Source organism: Volvox carteri (assembly GCF_000143455.1).
Source record: "Volvox carteri f. nagariensis unplaced genomic scaffold VOLCAscaffold_119, whole genome shotgun sequence".
NCBI lineage: Eukaryota > Viridiplantae > Chlorophyta > Chlorophyceae > Chlamydomonadales > Volvocaceae > Volvox > Volvox carteri.
In genome coordinates this window covers 97,497-109,375 of record NW_003307662.1, presented here as the reverse complement: position 1 = coordinate 109,375, position 11,879 = coordinate 97,497, and the positions used below count along the sequence as shown (strand labels likewise).

General features: G+C 54.0%; 2 protein-coding genes across 2 annotated transcripts; one reads left to right on the top strand and one right to left on the bottom strand.

Annotated features, from left to right (window-relative positions):
- Nucleotides 1-497: 497 nt before the first annotated feature.
- On the bottom strand, nucleotides 498-1,116 carry VOLCADRAFT_100453 (uncharacterized protein; the record flags this gene model as incomplete). Its single annotated transcript, XM_002959022.1, has 2 exons — nucleotides 498-812; nucleotides 1,012-1,116. 2 exons carry the CDS (start codon nucleotides 1,114-1,116, stop codon nucleotides 498-500), a joined length of 420 nt encoding a protein of 139 aa, XP_002959068.1.
- A 711-nt stretch (nucleotides 1,117-1,827) lies between these two features.
- On the top strand, nucleotides 1,828-10,428 carry VOLCADRAFT_100452 (uncharacterized protein; the record flags this gene model as incomplete). The annotated part of the gene is made up of 12 exons (XM_002959031.1): nucleotides 1,828-1,842; nucleotides 2,554-2,590; nucleotides 3,105-3,316; nucleotides 3,655-3,730; nucleotides 4,994-5,930; nucleotides 7,021-7,090; nucleotides 7,459-7,521; nucleotides 7,838-7,897; nucleotides 8,413-8,504; nucleotides 8,771-8,801; nucleotides 9,131-9,298; nucleotides 10,411-10,428. 12 exons carry the CDS (start codon nucleotides 1,828-1,830, stop codon nucleotides 10,426-10,428), a joined length of 1,779 nt encoding a protein of 592 aa, XP_002959077.1.
- Between the last annotated feature and the right edge of the window lie 1,451 nt (nucleotides 10,429-11,879).

Below are 11,879 nucleotides of genomic sequence, written 5' to 3'. Positions count from 1 at the left end.
AGAGGTACCTGGCCAATGCCAGGGGTGCGCAGTCATAGTGGTGCGCATGCTGCGCCCCTTAAGGACTAGGTCACCATCGTATTAAGCCCGTATGCTCATGTAAGCGGGACATTCATCAGAAACATGCAGTTCATCTTCAACCGCTCCACAGTCACAAAGCCTGCAGGTACGCGCGGTTCACTCACGCCCATAACTCCCAACAGCCTAACCGGAAACGCATGAGCACTTGATGTAGACGCTGGGGCATGGCCACTTTAGTGTGCTCCAACCAATCGAGCCGCGCAACCCTAGGCGGGGCCGCTCCCATCCAGTTCATATAGTGACAAGCCTTGGCTCCGGTAATCCCTATGGGGAAAACGCGGGGGTCCTTGCCCCAACTACAGGTCGCATGTACGCACGCTGCTCCTGGACCATGGGATTAGTCATAGCGCCTTCGAAACTCACATTTATGAAGTCAGGTCTCCAAGCTTGCGCTTCATAGAAAAACACCGGTACAACTAGTGTATTATAAAGAGACATACATAGCTTCGGGATGGTAATTTTCTTATCTCGACACAGAGTACTGAGCGCGAACGTGGCCCGCCGCCCAGCTGCTGCGAGTAGTTGCTTGGTACATGCTGAGGACTGCACTCCTGGGCCTTAGTGCAACCCAGCACCTCGGCTACCCGGTACTCAGCTTCCATTAGCCGCTTCCGCTCACGTGTAGTGCCCCCGAAAATGAGGACTTCACACTTGGCAGCATTCGCGGCCATACCCGCCGCAGTAGGCTTCGAGTAGCCCCAGAAGGCATTCAGCTCTATCGTGCCCAGTCGCTACCAGTGACACATCGTCAACGAAAAGTAGGTTAGTGAGTTCAACTCCCGCCAGGCTAACACTCTGCTCCATCGGCTAGGGAGGCGAACACGGCAATTAGCATCGTGAGCATCAATCAGTGTAATGAGCGAACACTTCTATGAAGAGTCCAAAAAGGGTTACGCTAAGGGGCCACCCTTGCTTCACACCACGCCCCACCGTGAATTCAGGTCCCAACCTATTCCCCAACTTGACCCGAACCTTCACGTCAGCATAGCTAGCCTCCAAAGAATCGAGGATGCGCCCGTGTAGCCCATACGACATGGGGAAGCCCCAAGGTGTCTCATGGTCAACGGAGTCGAACGCCTTATTAAAGTCAATATGCATGATAATCAGCGGCCTCGCTCCGGACACAGTGTGCTTCGAGATAAGATGCCTTAAGTAAACAAGTGATGCTCGGTGCCAAAACCATGCCTACACGCAGCCAGGATAGCGGCACGTAGCATGTTGCCCTCACAGTAATTGGTGAGTCGCCTCCCGATGATATTGGCGTAAAGTTTGCAAAGTGGGCCCCTAACCGCAATGCCCCGGTAATTGTCACAGCAGGATGCGTCCCCTTTTTTGAATACGGGGGACAGGGTGCAAGTCGTGAATCCTCGCGGGTATTCAGCTCCGCATATGCGGTTGTATAGCACCGTTAAGCAAGGCGCCAACACAAACACGTGCCGCCGCCCTTCATTCTCCCGGATAGCGTACTTATAATACTCGACCGGGGTTCCCTCCAGGCCCGCGGACTTATCGTTGCGCATAGCCTTGGGGCCACTAACAATTTCGGCCTCCGTAAAGTCCTTGTTGAGCCACGCAGCTGATTCCCGTCGGTGCGTCACCCGGTCCTCATCCTGCCATTTAAACTGGATACCCTCGTTGCAGCCTTCCCTCTTGTCTCCCGCACCATCAAGCACCTTAAGGAAAAATGCTCGGTAAAGGCATTAATATCTGAGATCCCGCAAGGAGGCGGTTTTCACCCACACAGCCATGTCCACAAGTCACGTGGGTTGGACCGGGCGTCCTTAATCCTCCTCCGCATATTCTCCAATTCGGTCTCCTGAATAGAGACTCCACGTAGCTGCGCAGTCCTCATTCCACCAGTCACGCTTCCTAGAAATTACGTTCCCCCGTGCAACGCCGAACGTCCCCCTAGCACACGTCCCGATTAGGGTGCGCATGTCATTCATGCTTTCATCACAAGTATATGTATACAATGTATATGTATACACACACATACTTGTCGTTGGCAAATTTTTGCATGTTTCATTCCTTCTTCAACCTGTATGATGCACTTACTTAATCCTCGCGACTTAGTCCTTTTAATCATGTACGGGCAGACAGGCTGACAGGCTTACGACAGTGCCGTACATGCAACGTCGCTCCTCGCATCGCAATTCCCACTGCAAACCCCCCCAGGGACCGGGCTACGACTTGTTCGTGGGGCCGGGCTTCCCGCTGCAGGCGACGATACAGGCGCCTCCCCACCCTGCCGGCAACGCTACGAGCAGCCCCTCCTCCTCTCCCTCCCCATACCCCTCCCCATCCCCATCCCCCTCCTCCCCATCCCCCTCCTCCCCATCCTCCTCCCCATCCCCATCCTCCCCATCCTCCTTCCCCTCTCCCTCTCCCTCCCCTTCCTCCCCATCCCCCCCCTCGATGCCGGTGGCGGCCCCCTCCCCCTCCCCATCCCCCTCCCCCGTCACCCCGGTGGAGCCGCTGGTGCTGCAATGGAACGCAGCCCTCATCCAGAGTGAGTTGGTTGGCAGTTGGAGGTTGGCTGCCGGTTATATGCTGACTATGCTTTCATGCGCTTTCATCAGGTGAAGTCCATCCTCCCCTCTGTATGTCCCCCACTACTATTTACTCTTAGAAAATGAGAAGGAATAAGGCCATGGTTATATCCTTAAAAGATCAAAATCTTCTTTATATTCGGTGTAAACTAAGGGATAAAAATTATACTTGATAGCTCTCCCGCTGAGTAAATTGGTTCCCTGCTGCTTCAGTTTTCTAGCACTTAATCCACATAAAATAAATGTTGTTTCTGTATTTTCAATAAGCCAATGGATACTGCACTTACAAAAAATGTGCTAGAATAAATGTACGACAATTACGTACAATAACCCGGGCGTGTCTAATACCAGATGTGTGTGTGCTCGTCCCGGTTTTCCTATGTTTTCATTTCCCTGCTTTCCCTGTACAACGGCCGTACCGTACGGCAGGAAGCTGCCTGCCGGGCTCGTTGTACAATGCCTCCTCCTCCACAGTTGCTCGTCCACCTCAGATTCCTGGGCAGCAGCTCGCGTGGAGGCTGCCGCTGCCGCCTGCGTCCAGCTGTACGAACACCACCCCCATGACGACGCGTTGGGATGCCTGGGGCAACTACACCGACCTGGCGACGTACGGCTACCAGGAGGCGGCGCCGGGGCAGTGGATCCGAGCGGGTTACGCATTATGGCTGCATGGAACTATTTACCTGGTGAGCGATCCTGAGTGCTTGATTGCACCCACCATCATTGACTTCTTGACTCCCTTAGTACAAGACTTCTTGACTCCATTAGTACATATATGGTATTCATAAAGGTACCGTATACATAAAGGTTTTAACATGCAAAACTCCCGTATGTTTAATTTCTTGGCGGAGAATGTACGGCCTGGGTACATACATACATACGGCATCATCAGGTTCGTCCAGTGCCATGTTTGTATCATTCCTCCTTTTCCAAACCCCTGACAACGTTTCCCACCCTTTCCCCCCCCAACACACACACGCACACCCATGCACCAACAAACTTTCCGCTTTCTCACCTCTCAAAGTGCGAGTGGTTGATGAGCGAGGAGTGCGCGGCTCGGCTGGGCACTGTGGCCTGCTTCTACAGCAAGTACCCGCGAAGTAACTATTCTACCAACTCCAGCATCATCAGCAGCAGCAGAATAGGCAGCGATAATACCAGCAGTGACAGCAGCAGTAGCAGCAGCAGCAGCGCTGAAAAGACCTGGCGTCTTCGAGTTGGGCTCCTGGGCGGTGGGTGGGGGTGGGTGCTTCGTTTGGCGTGCTTGTATTTTGGGCGGGGGGGTCAAGACGAACCGCTGACAAATGGGGCAACGAGGGCGGGAGGTTTGGGGGGATGAGTGAGGGTAGGTAAAGCACGGGTATGTGTGTATGTACGACGCATGAATGCCGTTCTACTCAGGCAATCCAGAAACGATATGCGTGTATTCATGAGTGTTATGTATTTGTGTATGTATGTATGTATGTATCGTGCGTGCTGAAGGGTTTTGGTTTGAGAGGTGTTGGGGGCCCCTACCACCTGTACTACTGTAGGGATGTACGGATGTACGGGTGTACGGATGTACGGGTGCGAGCACCAAAACAGAACCAGAAAGGAGGGCGGCGTGAGGGGGCGGTGAGGGGGGACGAACCACGTGAATGAGTGAAGCTGATGCCAAGAAGGATATGATATAGACTGATATGCCAAAAGTACGCAAGGATTAGCTAATTAGTCGCGACTAGGGGGGAAGGGGGGAAAGGGGAAGTGTGGGGTGGGGGGAGGAGGGGAGGCGGAGGCAGCGCCCACTGGAAACGGCTACGCCTCTCTTGGAACGGAATTCTCCCTCCCATCCGCCGTGGGATCATTTGTTCCCTTCGTGAAATCCTATCCTATCCTGGAAGGAAGGATGGATGATTGCGCGCCCGGCCGCCCGGTCACCTGGCCGCTCTGTTCTTGCACAGGCCTGATGCTGCCGCTTCTTCTCCTCCTGCTGGGGGCTGTGGTGACATCCGTACTCGTCGCCCGTCGCCGCCGCCACCATCACCGCCACTCCCGCTTCCCCATCTTCGTTTGTTGCCGGCTGCTGCTGGACCGACGGAGCCGCCGCCATCGCCAAGCTGACGTTGACGTTGAGGAGGCGGCGGCTGCGGCAGCTGGGAGGTCTCCTCCTCCTCCTCCTAGCGGCGGAGGTGGCGCCTGCTGCTGCTGCTGCTGCTGCACTTGGGAGGGTGGTGGTGGTGGCGGTAGTGATGGTGATGATGACGCCACCCCCCCGGGAAAAGCGTTGGCGACAACCCAACCACCCCAACCACCGCCAGTCGGCGTGGCGACGAGGAGCCAAGCCGCCGCCGCCGCCGCCGCCGCCGCCGCCGCCGCCGCCGCAGGAAGCGCGACGGATGCTCGCGAGGCTTCCGCTGCGGTGCACACCAACGCGGTGGCGGTGGCGGTCGGGCCGCCCGCCGCCGCCGAGATGGTGCCCGTTACGCCGCTGACGCCGCTCCAATCTGACATCGAGTACAACGTACAGATCGGGCCGGAGGGCGGCAAGTTGGAATTGTCAGATCCCATCGTGATTCTTGGCAAAGGGCATTACGGCCGTGTCGTACAAGGCACGTACGGCGGTGTACGGGTGGCCGTCAAGCTTGTGAATACTGGGTTACTGGATGGAGCGGTTGTCGTAACGCCGGCGGTGGTGGAGGAGCGGCAGGTGGAGCCGGCGGAGGCGGAGACAAGGAAGCCTCCGGAAGCTCCGCGGGCGGCGGCGGCGGCGGCGATGACGCCATCGACAGGGGGTATGATGACCGGGTCAACCTTTGACACACAGGTCCACTACCTGGAGGCGGAAGAGGCGGAGGAGGCCGGGGTCACGGAGCAGCAGGCTCAGTTGCGAGCGGTCGAGGAGGGTGTGGCGGAGGATGGGGAAGAGGAAGGAGAGGTGGCGCGAGCGGTGGCTGAGCCGCCAGCAGAGGCAGTGGAGGCGGAGGTGAAGGAGGCGGAGGTGAAGGAGACGACGGGGCCGCCCGGGGCACGCGGGCTTCTCTCGGGGCTGAAGGTGGTGGACCTGGAGCGGCTCCTGGTAGTTACCGGGGGGCCCGCCGTCATGTCGACATCGCAGGTCGCTGGAGGCGGGGGGGTAGGCGGGGGAGGAGAAGAGGAATCCCATGCCGGCGCAGCTCAACAAGGAGATGTGGAAGTGCAGCAGCATCAGCGGCAGCAGCAGCCGGAGTACGGGACGGCCGCGGCAGCGATCGTACAGGAGGTCGAAGTGCTCGCCCGCTGCAGACACCCCAATATCGTACAGCTGCTGGCGGCCAGCGTCAGGTCAGCTGCTGGGAGGCCGTGGTAGTGTACGGCAGTGCGGCCGGGGAATACCCTTGTCGGAAAAACGTACCCAGTAGTGGCCAGTAGTAGTCGGTCGTACATTTCTCGACTTAAGAGTGGCATCTAATCCCTAAAACAGCTACATGTCTTAATTGGGACGCCTGCACATTTCCCCTATATGTATATGTCTTGATTAGGCCGCCTCTGATATGCCTGGTGATGGAGCTGATGGACACTTCCCTGGAGGGGTTGTTGTACGGGGATGGCAACCGACCTGTACGACAGCTGCTGCTGCCTACGGTGAGCGGGGGTTGCGAGAAATGGAAGGGGGGAGGGAAATTGGGGTTTTAGGGTGAGGGGATTTCGCTGCAGATTCACTCGGCCCCTCCGCCTCCTCTCCCCTCTCTCCTCTGCCCTCTGGGGCCGTTCCTCCGTTACCCCAGCTGGTGCTCAACCAGATACCTTGTGCTCTTTACTAGCTAATTGCTACAGCCCCGCGTGCTCTATCCTCTTAATACGAACCCATAGGTCATACACATCGGAATGCAAATTGCAAGAGCGCTGTCGTACTTGCACCCAACGGTACTGCATCGAGGTACGGAGCTGGTACGGCAGCTATGGCAGCTTTACTATACGGTAGCAAGAGTGTACGAAATGTCCTTTTCGTGCTCCTCGTGCACAAGTCCTCACTATGAATAAAGGGCAGGACAGGACGCGGAGAGGCGGGTCTCGAATTCACTGTGAGAGCAAGCAGGGTAGACACATTGCGGGGTGTGCTGTACGGCATGTACGGCAGTGGGTAGTAGGCCCAGTGGGAACGACATGAACAATTGATTACATATTTTGTGTCTTATTGATATATTAGTTTGGTGACAACCAAAAACCCACGTTTCCCCCAACCTACGTTCCGACACCCCGGTGCGCGCCCTCAACCCCCCAACCCCCCAACCCCCCATCCCCTCAACCCCTGAACCAGTAACACCTCTTTCGGATTTTGGACGCCGGCAGTTCTCGTTTTTCATTTCCTTAATTGCTCTAATGATCCCCCTCCCCCCTTTGCATGACACCCCCCGTATCACCCCCCGTGAAGTACAGACCTCAAACCAGCCAATGTGCTAATATCGCAACCCGACAGCGACAGACCAATTGCCAAATTAGCGGTGAGTGTCGCGCCGTCCAGAGCTATCGTACTGTCGTGCCGTATAATTGAATTGGTGCTTTGTAATGCCGTACCGCAAGGCGGAGGACGGTGCTTGCCAAGCCAAGCTCCCAATGAGCGGACCTTTTTTGTGTTGTCAGTTAGTTAGGATTGACTAACTCTGGCGGTGTTGCCTCATCAAGCAATGCAGCGACGACACCTCCTTTCCACGTGACGGCACGACAGTCATTCAGGAATAAATCTGTTTTGTGTGGTGGTATCTCGAATCAGACCCTGGGTTTTCCCAGCCCCGGTGTGATCGAGTCGAAGTATGGTATCCAATAGACCTACCCTCTGACCACCTCTGACCATCACCCAATTGTCGTACAGGACTTTGGGCTGTCGCGTCTGCTGCAGACTGTTCTCGTTACGCAGAATCCGGAAGCTGGCACGGTGCGTTTTGTTATATGAATGCTGTCGTACAGTACGGTGACGTTTTTATTCGCGCTCTCTCAGTTTCTTAACCACACCGCACTCAGAAGGTGATACACAATAATTACACGCACCGGGTCTTGTTCATTTCCGACTTTACAACTGTCTTTCTAACTGCCTTTTCTCTAACTACCTTTTCTCTGACTACCTTTTCTCTAACTATCTTCTGAGGTCCCCTGTGTGTTTTCGTGAGGTGTTCAAGTAGCGACGACTGAATGAATGACGTACTTTTATTCTTCGGCAATTATTAATGTCCCGCAACCCGACAATACCACAGACGCCGTACATGGCTCCGGAGCTGTTTGATATCACGAATTTCTTCGTGACAGATCGCGTGGTGAGCTGTGGTCCTTCTGTGGGGTCTCTATCCTCTTGGGTCTATTAGGGGGTCCTGGGGGCACATCGTATGTGTGTATATTGTGTATGTGTATCAGGGCCTCCGCCTCCAGCCTCTGTCCGCCTTGCTGTTGTTGTTGGTTGTCCATTTGCTGCCTGATGACACTTGATTTTGCAGGTGCATGTCTATATTTAAAGCGAATTGTTAATTCGTTCGCCCGCTGCCTGTTTGTATGTATGTATGTATGTCACATTGCCATCTGTATACCTGCGACGCTCCATTGTGGTAGTATCTGTCGTACAGTGCGGCTCGTACACTGCCATTTTGAAGCTATACATATATACATATATGTATATATTATACGTTTCGTAGCTACCTCCTACACCCCCTATGTGATGTGATGCACCGAAGCAGTCATCACACATGACCGTCGTACACACACACACACACACACACACACGTGAACCATATACTTCACTTCCGCCGACATGTACGTGGGGGCGCTCGGGGAACAGGACATGTACGGCTTCGGCGTGCTGTTGTGGGAGATGCTGGCGGGCGAGCGGCCGTGGTTGGGCCTCACCCAAATGCAGGTGCCCGCGGGTCGGTGGGTCAGTTCACTCCGAGGTGTGGGTTCGTGGTGGATCGTGTATGCCCCCACCTTCCCCCCCACCTCCCCCAACCGCCCCGCCCCCCACTTAACCCGTACACACATTTTCGCGACTGATTAGCTAATCAATGCTTCCGTACTTACGACGTATCCTCCTAGGGGTCTATCCTCCTCCTTGGCATCAGCGTCACTCGTTCATGTGGTTCGTCCTCGTGTCCCCATGGGACACCCCACCGCCCCTCCCCTCCCCACTGTTCCTCCAGCTTGAGGGAATATGTTATGTGGATGGTGGCCGTATCTATCTATCAATCCATCTATCCATCTATCCATCCATCTATCCATCTATCTATCCATCTATCTATCCATATATCTATCCATATATCTATCTAATACATAATATTATATATAAATGTTGTTTCTCTGGCGTATCACGGGATTCTGACATCCACTTATCGGCGCATGTTTGCACCTCCTCTCTTTAGCTGTTGAGCCGTATGTTAGTTCCCCCCGGGGCTCTCAAACTTTCTATCCCCACCCCTCCACCTCTACTTCTATCTCCCGGGGGAGGTGACACCCACATCTATTTCACCATCTCATCACCGCCTCTCCACTACAACCTGCAGATTGCCGTGGCAGTTGCCGTACACAGTAGTCGCCCGCCGCTTCACAAGCTGTCCGACGAACGCTGTCCGCTCAAGATCAGGACGCTGATTTGGAACTGTTGGAATTCCGACCCGGCGAGGCGACCCGCGGCGGCTGAGGCTTACAAAACACTTGCACTGGTGCAGGAGGTACGGCACGGTACGGCACAGGGCTATTGGTGATGTATATGTTTGTATATGTACGTATGTATGTGGTTTATTGGGCCCGTAATACCACATCGTGGAGGTTGTGTGTTGGCGCATGTGTGTTGTGGGGTGGGGGTTGCGAGTGTGGTGCATGTGCTTGTGATGTAATGTTACAGAGTGGGAGGCTTCTGGGCCGCTTTTATCACATTGTCAGTTCTACGATTTATCATCTTATAGCACCATCCACCACTACCACACTATACTTCGCCATACGAACTGTAAGTCCAAGGCGGCGGGTCCAGCCGTCTAGGACCCCTCCTCATCCATTCACCCGAACAACCGAAGAGACGGAGGGTTCGGCAATCGCCACCAATCTAGCGTGCGAATCTGGTCCATCAACTGCGACCTCAACTCCACATCTCAGCAGCTAGCCATAATCTCGCGCTCCCGACTAATTCGGGGGTCTCCCCAGGAATCGAACCCAGGACCTTAAACCGCGAATCGCAGTAGTGTCAACCCAGACCAGACCTTGTGCTTGTGTGTTGCTGGTTGGGGCTGTGATGCAGCCATGAATGATAGCATTCGCGTGTTGCTTTACCTGTCGATAACCGGGTGTTGTTGTGCGTTACCTATTCAAGGGTTCTGTTTCGCACTGATGTTTGTGGTAATCTATAAAACTTTTTGTCCTACATGACGTACTGTACGGCAAAATAAACATAATGAGATATTAAATGACATCCTGGGGGGTACAGCGTGCATATATTTTGACTGCTATACTACCTACCTGTATGCACTCTTAGGGTTTGTATGTGCTCTCTCTTACTTTTAACCCTAAGCAGGCCCTTGTCACTTTCCCTCTCTCACTGGCTGGCAGCAGGATATAACCCATCCACGCACCCAACCAACCCTCAAGTCCTCGTACCAACCAACTAACTGACCTAAGGCAAAATTCCATTCCCACGACCAACCAACCAACCAACCCTTTAAAGACCCCTATTTTAACACACTAACTGGTCATGATCATTCATTCGTACACACACATATACACACATATACACACACGCAATCACATTGCTGCCCCACCCAACCTTCCGATGGCCCCGAACTGATTACAGACTTTGGAGAAGAGCTAGGAGGGAAGAACGAAAGTGAGGAGTAAAGACTGTTTGGGTCCACCTGGGTCATGTGTATGGTGCTCTTCCGCCGCCTCCTCTGCATGCACGAATGTATGTATGTATGTATAGCCCGGCATGTGCTGAGGCGGGGAGCTAGCGGGCGCGTGGGTTCGACCACCGCCCACCAACGAATCAGCGACACAACATTTGCGTCTCAAGAAGAAGTTCGCGCCTACCTACACCTCTACCCCTAATCGGAGCCCCCTGCCATGCACGAACCGCATGTGTACACGTGCACATATGCATGCGTGTGACCGTGTATGTATGTATGTATGTATATATGTGCGTATCTATGTGTGTATTTGTTGCCTGCCCCGCCCCTCGCCGTATAACAACGCCGTGGACCCCCGGACCCAACACGTTACGCGGAGTGATAACCTCTGTATAGTTTGATATCGGATCAGACCTAGAGAGCTGATTTCACTCGGCGGTCTGTCTGTCTGCCTGGATGGATGGATGGCGACCGACACGCCGAGCTCAGCCAGGCTCTATCTATGTGCTGCTGAGGATGAGGTGACACTTGTGGGTGTGTGTAATAGCTGGTACGCAGTACGGCACACATATCAAGTACAAATACACGCAAAGTATCTCAGGAGGCCTTTTCTGCGGCCAGCTGCTGCCCGTGTTTATACGTATGTATGTACTTATGGTCTTAACCATGCATGTATTAATGCCGAATCTGCGGGGAGATAATTCCGTATGGGAGATGGGCGCATACCTAAATCGCCGATGAAGAACCTTCTGCTACCTCAACGTTCATCTTGCTCATTTTCTCGCCTGAGCGTCCTTCTTCATTTGCTCACTCGTGCTCATTGCCCCCCAGTGTTTTATATCTTTGTTTATATGTGACCGATTAATCCATTCGCTTGACCAGCTGGCGAAATATTTGCGTGCGCGTCTAGTATCATTACCGTAGATCTTTTCCTTCACAGCCGTACGTTGTCCTGTCGTATGAAGCTTCGGAGTACTACTAGGCCAAATTTATGTATGTCCGTACTTATGTCCTGTCAATCCAGTGATTTGGAAAAAAAGTTAAAAGAAAATAGAGGAAATTATGGAAAGCCGCGGTCTGCGGCAATACCTTCCGCAACTGACCAATGATGTAAACCCTAAGGCCACACATGTATGCTGCTACTATGATGGTGGTGGCGATTGTCAGCTTGAAGTCGCCTTGCGGGCGCGTGTGCGCGCTGCAGAGGGTGAGGGGGTCCTAATTTAAGTATTTGTTTATCTATTAACATATATAGTATATTTATGCCCTCTCAAAGCCAAACCCTAAGCAACACGCAGGATTCCTTTGTGTGTTTGAACGGCCGGACGGATGGATGGATGGATGGATGGACGGACGGACGGATGGACGGAGGGATGGACGGAGGGATGGACGGAGGGATGGACGGAGGGATGGACGG